This window comes from Biomphalaria glabrata, chromosome 6 (assembly GCF_947242115.1).
Source record: "Biomphalaria glabrata chromosome 6, xgBioGlab47.1, whole genome shotgun sequence".
Taxonomy (NCBI): domain Eukaryota; kingdom Metazoa; phylum Mollusca; class Gastropoda; family Planorbidae; genus Biomphalaria; species Biomphalaria glabrata.
In genome coordinates, this window is record NC_074716.1 from 20252516 (window position 1) to 20277005 (window position 24490).

The 24490-nt window shown below is 35.4% G+C and overlaps 2 protein-coding genes across 2 annotated transcripts; one reads left to right on the plus strand and one right to left on the minus strand.

Annotated features, from left to right (window-relative positions):
- Nucleotides 1-210: 210 nt before the first annotated feature.
- Nucleotides 211-4872, minus strand: LOC106070678 (all trans-polyprenyl-diphosphate synthase PDSS2-like). The gene is made up of 6 exons (XM_013230632.2): nucleotides 4286-4872; nucleotides 2275-2406; nucleotides 1855-2053; nucleotides 1198-1440; nucleotides 658-816; nucleotides 211-398 (listed from the first exon to the last, which is right to left on the minus strand). The coding sequence occupies exons 1-6, from the start codon at nucleotides 4621-4623 to the stop codon at nucleotides 240-242; spliced, it is 1230 nt and encodes a 409-aa protein (XP_013086086.2). The 5' UTR covers nucleotides 4624-4872; the 3' UTR covers nucleotides 211-239.
- A 7160-nt stretch (nucleotides 4873-12032) lies between these two features.
- Nucleotides 12033-12650, plus strand: LOC129926837 (general transcription factor II-I repeat domain-containing protein 2B-like). Its single transcript, XM_056033294.1, has one exon. The coding sequence runs from the start codon at nucleotides 12033-12035 to the stop codon at nucleotides 12648-12650; it is 618 nt and encodes a 205-aa protein (XP_055889269.1).
- The last annotated feature ends 11840 nt before the right edge of the window (nucleotides 12651-24490 follow it).

Genomic DNA, 24490 nt, shown 5'->3' on the forward strand with positions numbered 1-24490 from the left:
AAAAAGATTAAGTGCTATTTAGAAAGTATAGCCAAATTTGTGAACAAATCCATATGGATTGACTAAGCAGAACAGATCAGCCAGTTTTGTACAATGGACATCTCTAATCAATGGGATATCTTATTTGTAGGTCAGGTTATGTTCTTTGAAAACCTGTCAATCTTCACTATCATAATGTGTGTCTGAATATAATGTTACTAATAAGATATGTATTTTTGAAATAGTTTATTTGAAGCATTTCATTTGATACTGCTAATCGCAGTAACCATATTAATAAGAGCTAATTTAGCATCTGACTCCTTGAAGCAATCAAGGGAAGCAATAGCTTTGTTTCTGTACTGTACACATAAATCTTGACATTTCTCTAGGGCACCAGTTCTTCTGACCACATTTAAAAGCTGAAAAAAAAAAAGTATTTTATTTAAAGATCAATGGGAACAAATGATTTCTACTGTAAAAAATGTACATAAAAAATTAACTAGTAATTAAATGTGAAATCATAATTTGTAAATGAATATAATTCAAAGAAGTTAATATCTTTTTGAAGAGTTCAGTATGCAGTGTTTAACAGATACCAGTACCATTAATTAAAAACACATGTTAATATATATATATATATATATACACAGCTAAATATGAAAACTGAATCCAAATTACCTTATTATAACTATAAACACTATCAGGACTATAATTTAATAAGTAACTCATTTCATCTTCTGATGCCAACTCTCTGAATAGAACAACAGGAGCTAAAGATCCTGGTGACTGGGATGTTTGCTCATCTTGGTTGGTGAATGAAGTAATTTCTTTACACAGCTAAAAATAAAATGCATTGAAAATATTATAATAAGCTAGAAATACAAGGAGAATCAATGTAATTTGCTACATCTTAGCAAAACAAGTGTGCATTAAATACAATCATTAGAGACATCATATTTAAAAAAAAAAATACATTGGAGACTGCTAGAACTACAACATCATTGAAAACATTGTAACTGAGTAGACAACAAAATGACTCTCTAACTTGTATTACATGACTTCATTTATCTCAATAGCCCTCTTACTTACATTGTCTACTTGCCTTAGAAGATGGTTTTAGCATATTATCATTTACCACACGTAGAGCCAATGATTCAGTGTCATATAAAAAGACATTTCATATTAAAAACCATAATCCCTTGTCAAATTATAACTTACTTGTTGAGCATAGATAACATTTTCCCCAAAGGAGAATGCCATTTCTTCTAAATATTTGGAATGCCCTGCCAATGTCATAGCTGACCGGCAGCTGTGTGCTAGAAGACTCCCTAAAGACAAACGTGTCTGTTTCAACCAATCTGTGAATCTTGTACTGATTTGAGATGTATTTGTTGTCTCAAATGTCTCTGTGAACTCGGCTGTCATCATGTCACCTATAGCTCTAGCAACAAGGTCAACAACCTATATCAAATAAAGTCAATCAATAGTCAAGTCATAAAACTATTGGTATGTGCAAAACAATAGTCAGTTTGAAAGAGGTTCTGGACGAAATAAACAACAAGGCTTAGCCAGTGTGTAGTGCTAATATATATATAGGCTTCACCAGCCACATGAAATGCAGAGTTAAGGCCACAACCCCCTAGATGACAGAAGTGGTCATCACTGACTACAATGGATGAGCTAGAATTTGACAAAGTTCATTAAATAACAAAACATATTGCCATCTACTGCATTCTTCAGAAAAGAAGGACAACTAAGTATGCAATAGATATGTGTCTAATTACACACAGTAGTTTTCAGTGCTGGCCTAATGAAGTAAATATTTATATTGACCATGTACAGAAACTAGGATTTGAATCAAATAAATCAACTCACATCAGGATTCCCAAGCTTAGCTAGACCACTGCAAGCTGATGACAATAAATAATCGCCACTCAGTACAGCCATCTTGTTGCCAAACTCCATATCTATGAGTGGTCCATCCTCTGGCACAATGTCTTTCAGATTGACTATACCTTTATGGATCAGGCTGGCAGTATAAATTACCTCAGTAATCTCTGCAAGAGCTCTTTGACTGAAGATAGATAAAAATTAGAGTGGCTCAAGTATTTAGAATGTTTTTGATTGTGAACTTAAAGGAACACAAAATTTCTGTCAATTATTTTAACTAAATTTTTAACACTAAAGCTAGTAAAACTTTATTAAGTCTCAATGAATTAAGAAAATAAGCTACAAAAATTATTTTTTCAATATTCATAAATTATAATCAGCGCTAACAACCATAATTATAGTAACCTTGGGTAAACCCCACTTATCATGTCTTGTTCTGTGTAAGGTGCTTGTGAATTTGGACCTGCAGCCTTTGATACTAGCATTACGAGGAGTCCCCTAATTTGAAGATTATTTTTTCCGTCAAAGACCATTCCTCTGTAAAAAGTAATAGTAAAAAGTTTACAGAAATTAAACTTAAAAAATACATCCATTCTTATTTAAATTGATGTTTTTGTTGAAAACTTAAACATTTTAATTTATAACAATTACAAACATTTTGAAAATACTATTTTTACTTTTATTTAAATGCCTTGTATGAAAGTTTGTTTATTTGGGTAGAATACAAAAGATAATACAACCAAATCTTGAAACCATGATCCATATTAATACAACATAAAATTATTAAAATTAAATTTTGAATTTATTTTTCAGAAGAAAGTTAATTCTTGCATATAAATGTTTTTTGAGAAAAAGTCTTCCTCATGTGCACAAGGAATATTTCTGTCAAGCACAATTAAAGTTTTCTTCAATTAAAAAAAGACAAAAATGATGTAACCCTTGACCCCAAAACACAATGTATCAGAGCGAACTAAGCAAGTCTTGTCTCCTCTGCATATATACCAAGTATAAACCTCAGTCAGAATTAACATTAGCTGAAAAACTTGATTGGTTACCTGCATGAAATCAAACAATCATCAAGCAATAGTCTGTGACGATTAGTTCTTGTCTTTATTTTCAGCCATGTAAATCTATTGTAATGACTCTCTCTATCCAGACTCTCTGCAAACACTGCATCACACGACACAATCAACTCGAAGAACTTGACAACTTAGGGCTCAAAAAATATGTGACACTTTAATGTCTAAAAAATCCCAGCCAATACTGTAGAATTGGGAATATGTAAAACTGACTTCACAAAAGCTTCTCTGTAGATAACCGTACTGCTGTACCAAACTCTATTGGCCTCTCCCTGGGCTCAACTGTTCTGGACCAACTTCACACTGGACTCACTGTGCCGAAGTTGTGAATCGTGACTTCTACTACTCTTGAAGTAACTCTCAATCCAAACTAAACAATCTTGACTGTGACACCTTTGCTATTTACATAGGGTCCCCAAACTTTCTCGAAAATGATGGAACATTGCTAATCTGTTCTGGATGATGAAATGACCATATCCAACGTGACCGGCTTGCTTGCTGTGAATAACACAGATCTTTCCAGAAGCGTCACGACTCATCACCATTGATCCCTTGCCCATCGCTGGCTAGTGTTATGTAAGTTAACTGATTACATACATATATATATATTCATGATTACCCATCTCCGCATCTGCAATACTGTTATAACACAATAATGGGAACAGTCTTTAATAAGAGTATGTTACACAATAAAGAAGTATGACTGCATGTTGTGTATAGCAAGTTAAGACAGTTATTTGGACCAATATGATTGTGTCAGGATGTTGTCCAATTAACTGGAATCGACATGTTATGATAAACATGCTAAGAAACACTAATTTATAATATAGAGAACAAAATTAATATAGAGACACAAACATTAAATGTCCCTTCAATACGCATAGGAAGCATTATAGGGGCAGGTCAATTTTACTTGTTTCTGTATCTAAATATAGTACACCTGCGTACAGTATGGACAACAATGACAAACTAATTAAGGCCTCTCAACAACAGATGCCAGTTACCCATTAAAGCTGGGGGAAATTAGGGAATCCATATAAGAGATATAATTATTTAAAAAAACAACCATCAAATCAGAATTGAAGCTCAGGATCATTCCTTATGATTAGACAGCCAAACAATTTTTTTTTTTAATTCTTGCAACTTAAAATCTTGGTCACCACATCCTAAAATAGATCTCTATGATTAGATTAAATCTACAAAGTCTACATAAGTGAGTACATTATTAAAAATTATTGGTCATATGCCTCATATGGTTATGTTACAATTTTATTAATTCTAGATTTAACAAAAACATCTTTTAATTTTATTATTATTTATTTCCATAACAAAATAACCTTGCTGTTTTAAGAAGTGGATGTTTGGTGCCTACCAACTTCCTCATGTGGTACGCTATGTTGGAAACTTCATCTGACAAGAGGCATCTGAGACTAAGGAACGATGTAGGATAGCCAACAAGTTTTTCAGCATCTGAAACAGCTTTACTAAAACTTTTTGGTGCATCTCGATGCGACGCATACTTTCGAGTCTGAATTATATTTCTATTTGGAAAGTGAAGGCAATGACATTGGTTTGATCTTATTTTTGGTATTACATTTAAGTACTTAGTCAAATACACCAATGATGTTTCTGAATAAAGTTTAAAAAATATGCTTTCTAACGCATGTGACTGCATTTTTGTTAGCTTCCTTTTTTTTCTTTATCGCATTCTAGCAGTCAATATATCTACACTCTTCTAATAATAAGTAGACTCGATCTGATAGTAATAGATCTAGAATCTAGGTTTGGAGTCTAGTATTACTAAGTATTAGGTCAGGTCATGCCATGGTTAGATCTAGGTTGTTTATTTATCTAGCAGGGTGCCTCTACTTGTCTAAACATATTTTAAAAAAATCAAAATTTGAAACATTTCAACAGATTAAGTGAATATAAATCTAAATATTAATTTAGAACTTATTTAGAGCTGTAGTTTTTTTTTAAAGCTGTTGATATTTGTTATAATATCCAATCTCAAGCATTTCATTTGCCAAAGAGATCTAGATATATTATATTAACTGCTGGATACTTAATGTTTCGACAATTGGAGTTTTTTTTTTTAATAAAAGGGAAATAACCAACATAAATCATATTTCTCAAAGAAATATACGGTATCAGTTTATATATATATATACTAGCGCGTTACCCCGTCAAAATAGCGCAAACAAAATAGCGCCGACAAAATAGCGCAGAAAAAATATATTTTAGTCATTTTGAAAGAAATACTTTAGGTATCGTAAAATATTAATAGAGCCAATATTTTTTTTTGTTTTAAAGTTATCATAATTTTTCAATCATTTTGCAGGAAACACTTTAGACATCTTAAAATATAAATAAGGAAAAATCATAATAAGGTAAAAGGAATAATTTCAAAATAAAACATCTATTTACATTATAAAAGTGTACTTAGAAAACACGCAAAGATACTTGTCAAATTTACACATACACACACAAACTTTCACAAAGTTAAATTGTAGAAAATATCATGTAGAGATTCCATCACTGACTTGTTTCCGTACATTGGTAATATAGCTTCAAGTCGTCTGTTAAGTTGGAGGTACTTTGTCTTCCTTGCAGCTTTACTTCGTTCTCCAGCATTGTATCTCAGAATCGTGTTCTCAGTGTTTTCCTGTTCTCTGAGGAAGTGAGAGATTAACTTGTAGACCGTCAATAGACAGCTGAAATGCCTGCGTGCCATCCCGCCACTGAATTGTTTGTTCGTGGTAGATTCTCCTGTACACGATCCCTAACATTCCATAATGCTATCGGAAATCTTGGAGTCACTCTGCGGTTTCGTCTCTGGCGACCAATAGAGTTGTCCTACCAATAGTCATACAAATTCCTTACGCCCTGTTTTGATTAAAGAAAGATGCCGCAGATTTCTGATTATAGTATAATTTTATATAAAATTTAAAGTACTCTCGTTCTCTGCAAATATGACATAATTTCAGATGTATTAATATTGAAAAAGATAGAGACATCAACAAAAATGATGCCCATGACATTAAATTACTAATAATCCGGTACTTTTATAAACATCATATTATATATAAGTCCTCGCTATTCTGTCTTGCGCTATTTTGTCGGGAAATTTCGCGCTATTTTGTCGGCGCTATTTTGTACGCGCTATTTTGTCCGCGCTATTTTGACGGGTCACCATACTGGCCATATGTTATCTGCGGCCCGCGGGTCTCAATATGCGTGTCACTGATATAGTACATTAGAATAGTTTGTGGGAAGCGTGGTCGAGAGGATGAGTACGCTTGAACTTGGCTTGGTAGACCTAGAATGTCTAGATTTACAAGACTAGTTACTAGATAATTAGATTGAATTTAAGGTTCAATATAAACTTATTAATTATTTTATGTTAGTATATTTAATATCACCCATATAGAGCCTCATTTGCCTGTCCAATCACAGCGTGTTTTCACTGCGCATGTAAGGTTTGAGTGACACATGAATGGAACTATTAAAATGTCTGTCAACACGGCATCGCAGCTATAGCAAACAGTTGTAGATTTTTTGTCAAAATTTATTTTAAATATTTTTATTGTTAAGCTATGTAAGTTCTGTTATACTAAGTACTATATTTACACACAAACAATGTTTAGGCCTATTATTTTTTTAAGAGAAAAAATCTTTTTATTATACATATAAGTCAGACATAATTTAAAACAACAATTAATAAGTAGTTTTTCATATTATCGCGTGAACTACAGTACAGCCAACCATTACTATAGAACACCAAACCAAAGAATTTTTTTTTTACGGAAATGTTTTATTCTTGAGGAATAAGAGATTGGCCCATTATAAAACAATTAGATCAATTAGATATTCATTATAAGACATCAATTAGGCCAGGTTCACATCTATAGCTAACTTCAAATTCAATTTCACCTATCCTTTGGTTTACTGGATCGCTGAGGCACCACACAAGATCTGTTGATCTTTTTTTCTCCATTATTTTCTGTCATTTGTATTTGATAGAATATCATTCTGATAATATTGAAACCTGCCTTTTTACCTTCCTTGGTGGACCACTTCGGGGGCCGATTTTTAGTTTGTGTTTCCACACAAACTGTCTTGTAACCCTGTTTTTTTTTTTTTTTTAATTTTCTTCTTACACACCAAAATGATCGTTTTCTGACATCAAACCATTAACAGTAGCCTTATAGTATAGGCTATAGTCAGTGCATCAGTTGGTATGTAGTAATTTATAACTTGTACAAGTAGACTATTACTTCAAGCATGTGAAATAAGCAACTCACACCACCATGCATCTAGGCATATGTGACCCATGATGATACTGAACTTATGACAATTAGTAGAAAAAAAAGTAGCAGTTTTTATAGTTTCAAATGATTACTTTTGAATCCTTCATTCAAATAATAATAATAAAAAAAAAAACACTACAAAATTTACTACAAATAAATCTCCTTTCGTCTGCCTAAATAGGCCTTATCAATAATTTTATATAAGCCTAAATATTTTTTCCCATCAGTTTTTAGGCCTATGGTCAAATTAGTAAATCGTACATCTGTCATCGTTGATTATAAAAATAAAATATAAAATTAAAAAAAAAAAAATGGATTTTGGTTTAGAAAAAAAGTCGCAATTGTCAGAATTATACAAATCAAGATGACGATATTCAGGAGTGAATCATCTAGCCCATATTTTTTTTTAAATTTAGAGCTTAACAGATCCTTACTTCAGAAATTTAAAGGCTTCGAAAGAAACTGCGACAAACCGTTGAAATTTCAGACAAAATTCGTTTTTGTCAAGGAGCACTATTGAGATTGGTTTAGTCCAGGGCTGGCGAACCTATGGAACGCGTGCCCACGGTGGCACGCGAAACGATTTTGTGTGGCACGCGACGACGATGATATTAATGTGAGCTTGCGCTTCCTGAGCTAGTTTTATATGTATTTTTGTTGTATAGGTTAGAGCTATTTTTATATATTTTATTTTTATAGGTTAGTGTCAGATTTTATAATTGTACTTCCGCATATTTATACAGGTTAGTGCGGGATAGTATAAAAGTGATGTACTACATGCTGTCTAAAAACAGTTAAATGTACAGTTGACCAGTGGTCAATATAGTATGTCTGTGTGACAGCTGAAGATCTTTGTGGTCTGACGTGTAATTATTTTATTATTCTGTACCTGACCATGAACTGCTAAGCTTGTGCTGGGAACAAGGAATGGTCCCCCAGGAATTGAAAGACTCCAACATTGTTACAATTTATAAAAATAAAGGCGACCGCTCTGATTGTAACAATTACAGAGGCATCTCACTGCTTAGCATAGTCGGAAAGGCTTTTGCTAGAGTGTTACTAAAGCGATTACAGATCCTGGCAGATCGTGTTTATCCAGAGTCGCAGTGTGGCTTTAGGGCAGGAAGATCTACAACAGATATGATTTTCTCTCTGCGGCAGCTACAGGAGAAGAGCAGAGAACAAAAGCAGCCCCTCTTCATAGCTTTTATTGATTTGACCAAGGCCTTTGACCTTGTTAGCAGAAGCGGTCTGTTTGCTGTACTAGAGAGAATCGGCTGTCCAAATAAGTTAAGAAAACTAGTGTCAGCTTTTCACGAAAATATGCAGGGCACCGTTCAGTTTGAAAGTTCTTCCTCCAGGCCATTTTCCATTAAGAGCGGTGTAAAACAAGGATGTGTACTGGCCCCTACACTTTTTGGCATCTTCTTCTCAGTCGTACTATCCAGTGCTTTTAAATCCCTGGAAGACGGAATATACATCCATAGCAGATCCGATGGAAGGCTCTTTAACCTGGCACGTCTTAAAGCCAAAACGAAAAGGCGTCGTATCTTGATAAGGGAGCTGCTGTTTGCCGATGACGCGGCACTCGTATCTCACTCACAAGGAGGTCTACAGAAGCTAGTGAACGCCTTAGCAGCTGCTTGTCAAGAGTTTAGCCTTACTATAAGTCTCTCCAAGACCGAAATCCTGGCACAAGACGTTGCAGAAATACCTATAATACAAATTGGGAACCACACCCTTCCAGTGGTGCAGGAATTTACCTACTTGGGTTCAACAATTGTCAGTAACTTAGACTTAGACATCGAGCTGACAAAAAGGATAGGAAAAGCTACCACAGCATTGGCAAAACTCTCCAAGCGCGTCTGGGAAAATGGTAAATTGACCACAGCGACCAAAATCCTAGTCTACAACGCCTGTGTTGTGAGCACTCTCCTTTATGGCAGTGAAAGCTGGTCAACATACATGTACCAAGAGCACAGATTGAATAGTTTCCACTTGCGCTGCCTGAGACGCATAATGGGCATCTCTTGGAGGGACCATGTCTCAAATCAGGAAGTTTTGAGACTGGCCAATATGAACAGCATGTATGCTCTCCTGACACAAAGGAGATTACGCTGGCTCGGACATGTCACCCGCATGCCAGATGGTAGAATCCCGAAAGATATCTTATATGCTGAGCTTGTGGAAGGAGTCAGACCCAAGGGCCGCCCAAGACTAACATATAGAGATGTCTGCAAGCGAGATATGAGAGCCTCAGGCATCAGTGAAAGTATGTGGGAAAACATAGCCAAAGACCGGAGTGCATGGAGACAGACTGTGCGTGCTGGGACAACCCTTGCTGAGAACAAAAGAATTGAAGCGGCTTTAATCAAGAGGGAAAAAAAGAAAGCTGCCCTGTCTGCTAGCCCTAAATCAGAGGCATACAAATGTACGAATTGTGGCAAAGTCTGCCGTTCTAGAATTGGCTTGATTAGCCACACCAGATTCTGCCCCGTCTCAAGATTAAGCCAAAACCAGTGACTCACTTGGGCGCATCCATTGCCTTTCGAGACAAAAGGAGCCATATATTCTGTACCTGGGACGGCCTGCTATGATTACTGCTGAATGTAACTGCTGTTTTAACTGCTGTATTACTCTGCTGATTTAGTGAATATAGCTGCTTTTAGCTGCTGAATGTAACTGCTGTTTTAAACTGCTATAGATTATAGCTGCTGAAATTGCTCTGCTGGAATACATGCTGCTATTACACTGCTGTGCTATTATAACTGATATTACTCTGTTGTAGATCTAGATTTATTTTGTTTCTGTACTAGTTTAGTATAGCCTTAGTCAAGACTTAGTGGCTTACTTATAGTCTGTTTCTGTTCTTAGTGAATACTAATAGTAAGGTACTAAGGCTAAGGTGTTCTTGTTTTGGTTTTAGTTATGGGTTGGTTATAGTAGTAGAATATTGTAGATCTAAACTAGTTTATTCTGGTGTGTTTGTGCAGATCTAGGTCTAGTATAGTAGTTGTCTTGTTGTGATTTAGTTCTCTTTAGTTAGATAGTTGGTTTGATCAGTTTATGTTAGATAGTTGGTTTGGTTAGTTTGTTAGTGTTTGTAGTGGCGTAGATTTAGAGGATTGTTTATAGTGGTTAGTGTATATAATATATTATTTTATTATTGAAGTAGCGCTAACATCTGCCTACTGTTTAAATTTAATGTTGAGCAGAGAAAAGGTCCTCTCTCACTCGCACCAGCCTGACCTACTCACATTAAGAAATGTGTTCATTGGAAAAATCACGGATATCTCAAATTACTATAATTAATAACGTTCAATTATTTCCGAGAACTGTAAATAATATGGAGGAAGCGCTAGTGGATCATATTCCATATAATTTGTTCATATGACTGTGTTTCATTTGGGGAGCATAGGGCATAATAAATTTTTTCAAGACAAATCTCGTATTTGAACGAGATCTCCTTAGCTTCCGCCATTTTGTTGATACTTAAAACGTGTTGGTCTTACATCGATTGCTAGCGTTGCCATCAATAAATTTGTATCAGAATAATTACCATAACATGTCATTCTCAAAAATAAAAAAAAAATAAAACTTAATGAAGAAGAAGGAAGTGGCCGACCTTTTCAAGAGTGGTGGACTGAAAGATATGGAATGATTCACAGAGAAAACAAGAAGCCTTATGTGCCATGTGTTTGGAAAGTGTTGCTTGTCGGACATCATCAGTAAAACGTCATTATGAGTCCAATCACAGCTGGCTTTTAGGCAAAAGCGAGGATGAACAAAAAGAACATATATCGTGGGAGTTAAAAAAAGCGATTTCACAATCCAGTTCTTTTGTAAACTTTGTTAAAAGTTCTTCTAACTTAGTGGCTGCAAGTTTTGAAGCTTCAAAAATTATAGCTAAGCATGGAAAACCTTTAAATGACGGTGATTATATCAAGGAAGCAATGTTAGAATGTGCATCTTTTTTGTTTGAAGACTTTCAAAACAAGGATAAAGTCGTTCAGAGAATAAAGGATTTGCCAATAAGCCGAAACACGGTTAAAGCGAGAGTTAATATTCAAGAACAAGTAAAGAAGGATATTAATGCATGTCAAGCCTATTCTATTTGCCTCGATGAAAGTACTGATGTGACATCGTCCGCTAGACTGGCCATCATTGCCAAATATAGCAAAGGAAATGAAATACACGAAGAACTAATACAATTAGCAACTTTACCAACGACAACAACAGGTGCCTCATCTAAACTGTTGCAACGTCTAGAAAACATCATTAAAAAAGCATAAAAAATTACACTCACAACATTACCACATTTAAAGGAACTTTTTGAACAAACGTGCCTAAGAAAAATCGAAAAAATTTTGGAAGACAACGGCCACCCGCTCCATCAGAACTACGTCAGGTCGTCGCGAAGTGGGCGACTGCTGTCAATCAAAACAAGAACGGAGCGGTACAAAAACTCGTTCGTTCCTCACTCGGCCAGACTCTATCACCGCCAATCATTGATCAGGGAACATGAAATGCACCAAGATACCTGTGTGTAGTCGCTGAATGAACTCTTTATGTTGTCTGTTGTATTTATGTGTATTTTTCTGTTGTGTTGTCTTTATATGAGAAACGAGTCCTTGTAATCACAACAAATTTCCGTAAGGATCAATAAAGCAGTCTTAGTCTTAGTCTTATATGTCAAACTGTTGTGACTGAACTCAGAAATGCAGGTGTAGATCTCACAAAAATAGTTTCTGTTACAACTGATGGTGCTCCAAGTATGACTGGAAAAGATGCAGGTTTCGTTACTTTGTTTACAGGACATGTTGGACACCCACAAATAACTTTTCACTGCATTGTGCACCAACAAGCCCTATGTTCAAAAAACGGCTTAAACGAACTTGAAGAGATTATGAAATGTGTAACAAAAACCGTAAACTTCATTACTGCCCGTGCTTTGAATAAGAGAAAATTTGAACAGCTGCTAAATGAAGTTCAGTCCAGTTACTCTGGCTTATTAATGTACAACAACGTACGTTGGCTAAGCCGAGGTCACGTTCTGGAACGGTTTGTGGAATGCCTTGATGAAATTCGAATCTTTATGGATGATAACAAACAAAATTGCTCAGAATTGACAAATGTTGACTGGCTTATCAGACTAATGTTTTTTACCGATTTTTCATCCCATTTCAATGAACTTAATACGAAGTTGCAAGGTTTCGGAAAATCTGTCGATCAGGCCTTTGACATCTTGACAGCATTTGAGAAAAAGTTGAAGATTTACAAACGTGACATAGAGGAGGAAGAATTAAAACATTTTAACAAATTGAAGAAATTTTATGATGATTTAAAAGTTCATGGTACTACCGGCAATGATTATCAGAAAAGATTGTTTTGATAATTGACACAACTGCTGAACAATTTTCACTGCGTTTTGAACAATTTCGAAAATTCGAGTACACCTCCAAATTTATAAAATATCCAGATACAGTAGATTTTGAAGCTCTGGCTTTGACCATGTTTTCTTGGATGGGATTACACGACTTTGAAATGCAACTTGTTGAGTTTCAGTCCAGCGCAATTTGAAGACAGAAATTTATTGATTTACGAATACGACTTGAATTAATTGAACGTGAATGGTTAAATGGATCATTAGAACCTCAGATATTAGCATAAAATGAGATTCTTCAAGTTTGGAATGACCTGCCTAAAACTTTCAATTCTCTGATAAAAGTAGCAACATCCATTCTGTTAATTTTCTCGTCTACTTACTCATGCGAATCTTTATTTTCTACAATGAATTATATTAAATCAGATGCCAGAAGTTGCTTGACCGATGAACTAAGTGCGGCGTGTGTAACTTTGAAGAATACACGGTATACACCAGATATCAAACTGTTATCGTCTACCACACAACAGCAGAAGTCGCACTGATTGACCTGCCCTAAGACTTCAAATCTGTAGGTCAGGATAATAAAATTGAATAAACAAGTAATATTGTTACTAAGCTGTTTTTATACATGCAGTTGACTTACTGGCTGTAGCACTTCTTTTATATAGCGGCGCCACTAGTAGACCTACTGGGCACGCAACAATCTTCATTGTTTTTAAATTGAAATAATTGGCACTCGGACTGAAAAAGGTTCGACAGCCCTGGTTTAGGATCTGATGATTCAATAGTTGAGATGGTGACAAAAATTCATATTTATCCGCCACACCATGAAGTTGCTCAAATCGAATGATTATTTCTTAAAAAATCCGGTCCAATGAATAATACCTACATTTCCATCGGGTCCGTAACTCTTGTGCGTTAATATAGAGTCTTTACCTTTTTTGTCTGTCATCTTTTTCTTGCGACCAATAGGCTTTGCACTAATACCCAGATATTAGCACATGCTTTTGGCAAAGGTTATACTGGCCTCAGAGATGTTTTTCCAACTATTAGTTAAAATTGCATTGAATGTTTTTTTTTAGTTTAAATTGGCAGTTTTGAATTGACAATCATTGTTTTTGAAGGTAGACTGCGCGCCATTTACTCCAAAGCTTCTATCAACTCTCTGTCTGTCTGGTCAAAAGTTTGTACACGTTATTTCTTCAATGCCCAATCTCGGATCAAGCTGAAGTTTTGCACAATTATTTCTTTTACCCGACAACACAAGAATCAATAAAAAAAAAAAGGTAGGCCTACCAAATTAGTTAATTAAGTAGGTAATTATGTAATTAATTATTTTGTTTGGTATCTTGAACAAGGGAAAGAAATGGTACTTGACTGAAGTGGTGGTATAAGCTAAATTAGTAGGCCTACCCTTTATAGGTCGTCGTCGTCGGCTTAGCGAACATAAACATGAAATAGAACAATAGATAACTCTACATAAACATGAAATAGAACAATAGATAACTCTACAATCTTCCCTGTTTATTAGCTCTTCACCAGCAGAGTGGTGAGAATGTTGGCTTGAGAAGGTGTTAGTCTACGAGTTCGTATTCAGGTCGCTCACTTTAAAAAAAAATACATTTAAAAAGCGATCGCCCAGATACCATGTTTTTTCTCCCCTACCCCTTTCCAAATGATCCAGACAAGTGATAGGATCATTGCGTATTGATAAAGCTAAAAAAAAAAGGCGCTAAACAAAAGCATTAGGTAAAAATATTTCTAATAGCATAGAATTATTATTGTTAGTCTAGAATAGTCTAGATCTATTACAAATGTACACATACACTTAATATAAGTGGTCTAAAGTTTTTGGTTTTAGCGTTCCCTCAAACATTACCGCTATTTATCCCTCACGCATTCATTGATCAAGTTGATATCTTAAACCAAGGGTTTGCGACTCCTTTAGGGATCGAATGACCATTTTTCAGGGGTCGCCTAAGACCATCGGAAATTAGCGTTTTTTTTTTCTATCTCTCACCTTTTGTTTTGTTTTCGTATTTAACAAGCTTATTTGTACTCTAGGTGATCTACATTCTCTGTTCACAAAGCAAAGGGACATTACTCAAATTGATTTTAATTTCGCAAATTATGTAACGATCATAACCATAAATTTAATTTAAAAAAAAAAATAAAAAAATTCATTGCAATGATTGAAATACACTGGACCACAATTACTGACAAAAATCCGTTCTTCTAAATGAAACTTCAAACTTTGGCCAACAAAAACTGGATGAAAATAAAACGTAGATCTTGCCCCCACTGCTTCATGGGACAGGGGACATTGATTAGGACAGACTGAGACGAACTGGGGATTTCTGTCCAAGAACATTTGCACTAGTAGCGTGTGAGTGAAGTTTCACCAAACTTCCAAATCTACTGACATCTTGTTTACAGTTTCTATAAGTCAAAGTTGAAGATGTTGCAGAGACAGACAGAGTTTATTAAGCTCATCAAAAGCGATGCTGCTAAAAATGATTGCTTTTCAATGTCAGTGACACGATTCTGGATCACGTGTTGGCAGCCATTTTGAAATTGTGTTGCGCCTTCTTCATCCATTTCTAACATCTTTGCGGAGCAAATTTTTCCAGCCTGTTAGTTATCAAGTCTAACTAAAGAAGTGGACTTGATGCAGAAGATGGCATTCATTGTGCTCTTACAAAGACTCCCACACGAATCCAACCTTCGCACTAACGTTGGCTTATTTACAATGTGTAGCCATGGAGTTGACCTTTTTACTTTCATCCATGGTTTGCCATACTTTTCAAATTGTAACACAAGTAGGCCTAAAGTCAAATATGCACATGTTTATGGTACATACGCAATAGAAAAGTTAATCAATGCAAGTCTTTAAGATAAACTTTCTGTTAGCAATTTATTTATAAAATATGTATTTTACACTAATTACAATTACATAAAGTTTTTTTTTTTTTGCTGTGTTAAACTTCTACTTATGAAAATACATACTGGAACAGACACAAAATAGAGCAGTGAGATTCATAACAAACGAATATTCACATTTGACTAGAGTAACACCTTTAGTAAAATCACTAAATTTAGAAAGCCTTCAGGACAGAAGACTTAAAAGTAACGTAGCAATCATACATAAAACACTGAACCATAATCTTCAAATACAAAAACAAAATCTAATAAAATACTAAGAAAGACACAAAGATAAAGGCACATTCCTCGTCCCATATGCTAGGACAAATTTGTACAAATACTCCTTCTTCCCTAGTGCTATTAGGGCATGGAATAGGTTGCCTGAGCTAGCCAGGAAAACCAATGACTTAGCAGAATTTAGGTCATTGGTTAATATGCATGACTAAATGCATGACGCGTAAGACGTAATCATCTTCTTTTTTGAAGTAACGTCTGTATTATATAAGATAAGATATAAACATTAGAAAATTTCCATTGACCTATGAACAAGAAAAAATACAGTTGGGGGTCGGTGTCTAGTAGGGAATCGTATTAGGGGGTCGCGGCAACAAAATGGTTGAGAACCGCTGCTTTAAACAATTATCTATTGTTCCTAACAAAACATGAATCAATAAACAAACAAAAACTCAATTAGTGAAGTAATTATTGGTAATTAATTATTTTGTTTGATATCGAATAAGGAAAATAACTTGTACATTATTGGTAGATATAGTTTTAAGGACGGAGTTCTCCCCATTTAGATAAGTTGTTTTTTTTAAAGATATTTTATATTTTGCTTGTTTTTCTTGACCACATATTCTTTATGTAACTCAGAGCTTGTGGTTTTCTTCTATTTCAACTTGACGTTTCATATGTTGTCTGCTAAAATCATGTCTTCTGTTATTCTAAGAAAGTGCGTTCACAAACAGTGCTTATTGGTTTTCCAGAAGGACTCGAACTTATTAAAAGAATCATTTCTGCTGTTCTTTTGTTCACGTTCTTCCTAGAAATAACATAAACCAACGTCTTCTGGGAGTTGGGCCTATTAGTATGAAAACTATAAGAGTCGATTCTGGTGTCGTGATAGCTCAATTCCTGTTGTCCTTTTTGAAATCAGTTTTTTACTTGTCAACAGCACTCATGTTTTAATTGTTATTATTTTATCTCTGGGGTATAGTGCGCCACTTAGAATGGATCAATACACCCCTTTTGGCGCATGCACCATAGGTTGGACACCTTGCTCAAAGCTGTTCAATATCTAAATAGCGCATCGTTCTATGTATGTATGTATGTATGTATGTATGTATGTATGTATGTATGTATGTATGTATGTATGTATGTATGTATGTATGTATGTATGTATGTATGTATGTGTGTGTGTATGTATGTATGTCTGTCTGTCTGTCTGTCTCTCTATCTATCTATCTATCTATCTATCTATCTATCTATCTATCTATCTATCTATCTATCTATCTATCTATCTATCTATCTATCTATCTATCTATCTATCTATCTATCTATCTATCTATCTATCTATCTATCTATCTAATCTATCTATTTAATCTATCTATATTTATTTATTTATCTGGCTTGCTGTCTGTCATTTGGTAGGTAGGTTGATTGATTGGTGCTAAATTATTAAAAAACACTATAGCTCAATAAATTGCTTCTCTTTCTAAATGAACTAAGTTGGCAAGATACAAGTTTGAAAACAAAAAATAAATAAATTCACAAACTGTATGACTATAATAGACCTAATGTCCTATTCAACTAGAAAGATTTAGTTTAAGTACAATGTAGAGTATCATGGCGAAGTAAGTGTCTACATATCTGTCAGAGTTCAATGTAGAGTATCATAGATAACAATGTCGTGATGGCGAAGTAAGTGTCTACATATCTGTCAAAGTTCAATGTAGAGTATCATAGATAACAATGTGGTCATGGCGAAGTAAGTGTCTACATATCTGTCAGAGTTCAATGTAGAGTATCATAGATAACAATGTCGTGATGGCGAAGTAAGTGTCTACATATCTGTCAGAGTTCAATGTAGAGTATCATAGATAACAATGTCGTGATGGCGAAGTAAGTGTCTACATATCTGTCAGAGTTCAATGTAGAGTATCATAGATAACAATGTGGTCATGGCGAAGTAAGTGTCTACATATCTGTCAGAGTTCAATGTAGAGTATCATAGATAACAATGTCGTGATGGCGAAGTAAGTGTCTACATATCTGTCAGAGTTCAATGTAGAGTATCATAGATAACAATGTCGTGATGGCGAAGTAAGTGTCTACATATCTGTCAGAGTTCAATGTAGAGTATCATAGATAACAATGTCGTGATGGCGAAGTAAGTGTCTACATATCTGTCAGAGTTCAATGTAGAGTATCATAGATAACAATGTCGTGATGGCGAAGTAAGTGTCTACATATCTGTCAGAGTTCAATGTAGAGTATCATAGATAACAATGTCGTCATGGCGAAGTAAGTGTCTACATATCTGTCAGAGTTCAATGTAGAGTATCATAGATAACAATGTCGTGATGGCGAAGTAAGTGTCTACATATCTGTCAGAGTTCAATGTAGAGTATCATAGATAACAATGTGGTCATGGCGAAGTAAGTGTCTACATATCTGTCAGAGTTCAATGTAGAGTATCATAGATAACAATGTCGTGATGGCGAAGTAAGTGTCTACATATCTGTCAGAGTTCAATGTAGAGTATCATAGATAACAATGTCGTGATGGCGAAGTAAGTGTCTACATATCTGTCAGAGTTCAATGTAGAGTATCATAGATAACAATGTCGTCATGGCGAAGTAAGTGTCTACATATCTGTCAGAGTTCAATGTAGAGTATCATAGATAACAATGTCGTGATGGCGAAGTATGTGCTACATATCTGTCAGAGTTCAATGTAGAGTATAGTAGATAACAATGTCGTCATGGCGAAGTAAGTGTCTACATATCTGTCAGAGTTCAATGTAGAGTATCATAGATAACAATGTCGTCATGGCGAAGTAAGTGTCTACATATCTGTCAGAGTTCAATGTAGAGTATCATAGATAACAATGTGGTCATGGCGAAGTATGTGCTACATATCTGTCAAAGTTCAATGTAGAGTATCATAGATAACAATGTGGTCATGGCGAAGTAAGTGTCTACATATCTGTCAGAGTTCAATGTAGAATATCATAGATAACAATGTCGTCATGGCGAAGTATGTGCTACATATCTGTCAAAGTTCAATGTAGAATATCATAGATAACAATGTCGTGATGGCGAAGTAAGTGTCTACATATCTGTCAGAGTTCAATGTAGAGTATCATAGATAACAATGTCGTCATGGCGAAGTAAGTGTCTACATATCTGTCAGAGTTCAATGTAGAGTATCATAGATAACAATGTCGTCATGGCGAAGTAAGTGTCTACATATCTGTCAGAGTTCAATGTAGAGTATCATAGATAACAATGTCGTCATGGCGAAGTAAGTGTCTACATATCTGTCAGAGTTCAATGTAGAGTATCATAGATAACAATGTCGTGATGGCGAAGTAAGTGTCTACATATCTGTCAGAGTTCAATGTAGAGTATCATAGATAACAATGTCGTCATGGCGAAGTAAGTGTCTACATATCTGTCAGAGTTCAATGTAGAGTATCATAGATAACAATGTCGTGATGGCGAAGTAAGTGTCTACATATCTGTCAGAGTTCAATGTAGAGTATCATAGATAACAATGTCGTCATGGCGAAGTAAGTGTCTACATATCTGTCAGAGTTCAATGTAGAGTATCATAGATAACAATGTCGTGATGGCGAAGTAAGTGTCTACATATCTGTCAGAGTTCAATGTAGAGTATCATAGATAACAATGTCGTCATGGCGAAGTAAGTGTCTACATATCTGTCAGAGTTCAATGTAGAGTATCATAGATAACAATGTGGTGATGGCGAAGTAAGTGTCTACATATCTGTCAGAGTTCAATGTAGAGTATCATAGATAACAATGTGGTGATGGCGAAGTATGTGCTACATATCTGTCAGAGTTCAATGTAGAGTATCATAGATAACAATGTCGTCATGGCGAAGTAAGTGTCTACATATCTGTCAAAGTTCAATGTAGAATATCATAGATAACAATGTGGTCATGGCGAAGTAAGTGTCTACATATCTGTCAGAGTTCAATGTAGAGTATCATAGATAACAATGTCGTGATGGCGAAGTAAGTGTCTACATATCTGTCAGAGTTCAATGTAGAGTATCATAGATAACAATGTCGTGATGGCGAAGTAAGTGTCTACATATCTGTCAGAGTTCAATGTAGAGTATCATAGATAACAATGTCGTCATGGCGAAGTAAGTGTCTACATATCTGTCAGAGTTCAATGTAGAGTATCATAGATAACAATGTGGTGATGGCGAAGTAAGTGTCTACATATCTGTCAGAGTTCAATGTAGAGTATCATAGATAACAATGTGGTGATGGCGAAGTATGTGCTACATATCTGTCAGAGTTCAATGTAGAGTATCATAGATAACAATGTCGTCATGGCGAAGTAAGTGTCTACATATCTGTCAAAGTTCAATGTAGAATATCATAGATAACAATGTGGTCATGGCAAAGTAAGTGTCTACATATCTGTCAGAGTTCAATGTAGAGTATCATAGATAACAATGTCGTGATGGCGAAGTAAGTGTCTACATATCTGTCAGAGTTCAATGTAGAGTATCATAGATAACAATGTCGTGATGGCGAAGTAAGTGTCTACATATCTGTCAGAGTTCAATGTAGAGTATCATAGATAACAATGTCGTGATGGCGAAGTAAGTGTCTACATATCTGTCAGAGTTCAATGTAGAGTATCATAGATAACAATGTCGTCATGGCGAAGTAAGTGTCTACATATCTGTCAGAGTTCAATGTAGAGTATCATAGATAACAATGTCGTCATGGCGAAGTAAGTGTCTACATATCTGTCAGAGTTCAATGTAGAGTATCATAGATAACAATGTCGTGATGGCGAAGTAAGTGTCTACATATCTGTCAGAGTTCAATGTAGAGTATCATAGATAACAATGTCGTGATGGCGAAGTAAGTGTCTACATATCTGTCAGAGTTCAATGTAGAGTATCATAGATAACAATGTCGTCATGGCGAAGTAAGTGTCTACATATCTGTCAGAGTTCAATGTAGAGTATCATAGATAACAATGTCGTCATGGCGAAGTAAGTGTCTACATATCTGTCAGAGTTCAATGTAGAGTATCATAGATAACAATGTGGTGATGGCGAAGTAAGTGTCTACATATCTGTCAGAGTTCAATGTAGAGTATCATAGATAACAATGTCGTCATGGCGAAGTAAGTGTCTACATATCTGTCAGAGTTCAATGTAGAGTATCATAGATAACAATGTCGTCATGGCGAAGTAAGTGTCTACATATCTGTCAGAGTTCAATGTAGAGTATCATAGATAACAATGTCGTCATGGCGAAGTAAGTGTCTACATATCTGTCAGAGTTCAATGTAGAGTATCATAGATAACAATGTCGTCATGGCGAAGTAAGTGTCTACATATCTGTCAGAGTTCAATGTAGAGTATCATAGATAACAATGTCGTGATGGCGAAGTAAGTGTCTACATATCTGTCAGAGTTCAATGTAGAGTATCATAGATAACAATGTCGTCATGGCGAAGTAAGTGTCTACATATCTGTCAGAGTTCAATGTAGAGTATCATAGATAACAATGTCGTCATGGCGAAGTAAGTGTCTACATATCTGTCAGAGTTCAATGTAGAGTATCATAGATAACAATGTGGTCATGGCGAAGTATGTGTCTACATATCTGTCAGAGTTCAATGTAGAGTATCATAGATAACAATGTGGTGATGGCGAAGTAAGTGTCTACATATCTGTCAGAGTTCAATGTAGAGTATCATAGATAACAATGTGGTGATGGCGAAGTATGTGCTACATATCTGTCAGAGTTCAATGTAGAGTATCATAGATAACAATGTGGTCATGGCGAAGTAAGTGTCTACATATCTGTCAGAGTTCAATGTAGAGTATCATAGATAACAATGTCGTGATGGCGAAGTAAGTGTCTACATATCTGTCAGAGTTCAATGTAGAGTATCATAGATAACAATGTCGTGATGGCGAAGTAAGTGTCTACATATCTGTCAGAGTTCAATGTAGAGTATCATAGATAACAATGTCGTGATGGCGAAGTAAGTGTCTACATATCTGTCAGAGTTCAATGTAGAATATCATAGATAACAATGTGGTCATGGCGAAGTAAGTGTCTACATATCTGTCAGAGTTCAATGTAGAGTATCATAGATAACAATGTCGTGATGGCGAAGTAAGTGTCTACATATCTGTCAGAGTTCAATGTAGAGTATCATAGATAACAATGTCGTCATGGCGAAGTAAGTGTCTACATATCTGTCAGAGTTCAATGTAGAGTATCATAGATAACAATGTCGTCATGGCGAAGTAAGTGTCTACATATCTGTCAGAGTTCAATGTAGAGTATCATAGATAACAATGTCGTCATGGCGAAGTATGTGTCTACATATCTGTCATAGTTCAATGTAGAGTATCATAGATAACAATGTCGTCATGGCGAAGTATGTGCTACATATCTGTCAGAGTTCAATGTAGAGTATCATAGATAACAATGTCGTCATGGCGAAGTAAGTGTCTACATATCTGTCAGAGTTCAATGTAGAGTATCATAGATAACAATGTCGTCATGGCGAAGTATGTGTCTACATATCTGTCAGAGTTCAATGTAGAGTATCATAGATAACAATGTCGTCATGGCGAAGTATGTGCTACATATCTGTCAGAGTTCAATGTAGAGTATCATAGATAACAATGTCGTCATGGCGAAGTAAGTGTCTACATATCTGTCAGAGTTCAATGTAGAGTATCATAGATAACAATGTCGTGATGGCGAAGTAAGTGTCTACATATCTGTCAGAGTTCAATGTAGAATATCATAGATAACAATGTCGTCATGGCGAAGTATGTGTCTACATATCTGTCAGAGTTCAATGTAGAGTATCATAGATAACAATGTCGTGATGGCGAAGTAAGTGTCTACATATCTGTCAGAGTTCAATGTAGAGTATCATAGATAACAATGTCGTCATGGCGAAGTAAGTGTCTACATATCTGTCAGAGTTCAATGTAGAGTATCATAGATAACAATGTCGTGATGGCGAAGTAAGTGTCTACATATCTGTCAGAGTTCAATGTAGAGTATCATAGATAACAATGTGGTCATGGCGAAGTAAGTGTCTACATATCTGTCAGAGTTCAATGTAGAGTATCATAGATAACAATGTCGTCATGGCGAAGTAAGTGTCTACATATCTGTCAGAGTTCAATGTAGAGTATCATAGATAACAATGTCGTCATGGCGAAGTAAGTGTCTACATATCTGTCAGAGTTCAATGTAGAGTATCATAGATAACAATGTCGTGATGGCGAAGTAAGTGTCTACATATCTGTCAAAGTTCAATGTAGAGTATCATAGATAACAATGTCGTCATGGCGAAGTAAGTGTCTACATATCTGTCAGAGTTCAATGTAGAGTATCATAGATAACAATGTGGTCATGGCGAAGTAAGTGTCTACATATCTGTCAGAGTTCAATGTAGAGTATCATAGATAACAATGTCGTCATGGCGAAGTATGTGCTACATATCTGTCAGAGTTCAATGTAGAGTATCATAGATAACAATGTCGTGATGGCGAAGTAAGTGTCTACATATCTGTCAGAGTTCAATGTAGAGTATCATAGATAACAATGTCGTGATGGCGAAGTAAGTGTCTACATATCTGTCAGAGTTCAATGTAGAGTATCATAGATAACAATGTCGTGATGGCGAAGTAAGTGTCTACATATCTGTCAGAGTTCAATGTAGAGTATCATAGATAACAATGTGGTCATGGCGAAGTAAGTGTCTACATATCTGTCAGAGTTCAATGTAGAGTATCATAGATAACAATGTCGTCATGGCGAAGTAAGTGTCTACATATCTGTCAGAGTTCAATGTAGAGTATCATAGATAACAATGTCGTGATGGCGAAGTAAGTGTCTACATATCTGTCAGAGTTCAATGTAGAGTATCATAGATAACAATGTCGTCATGGCGAAGTAAGTGTCTACATATCTGTCAGAGTTCAATGTAGAGTATCATAGATAACAATGTCGTCATGGCGAAGTAAGTGTCTACATATCTGTCAGAGTTCAATGTAGAGTATCATAGATAACAATGTCGTCATGGCGAAGTAAGTGTCTACATATCTGTCAGAGTTCAATGTAGAGTATCATAGATAACAATGTCGTGATGGCGAAGTATGTGTCTACATATATGTCAAAGTTCAATGTAGAGTATCATAGATAACAATGTCGTCATGGCGAAGTAAGTGTCTACATATCTGTCAGAGTTCAATGTAGAGTATCATAGATAACAATGTCGTGATGGCGAAGTAAGTGTCTACATATCTGTCAGAGTTCAATGTAGAGTATCATAGATAACAATGTCGTGATGGCGAAGTAAGTGTCTACATATCTGTCAGAGTTCAATGTAGAGTATCATAGATAACAATGTCGTCATGGCGAAGTAAGTGTCTACATATCTGTCAGAGTTCAATGTAGAGTATCATAGATAACAATGTGGTCATGGCGAAGTAAGTGTCTACATATCTGTCAGAGTTCAATGTAGAGTATCATAGATAACAATGTCGTCATGGCGAAGTAAGTGTCTACATATCTGTCAGAGTTCAATGTAGAGTATCATAGATAACAATGTGGTCATGGCGAAGTAAGTGTCTACATATCTGTCAGAGTTCAATGTAGAGTATCATAG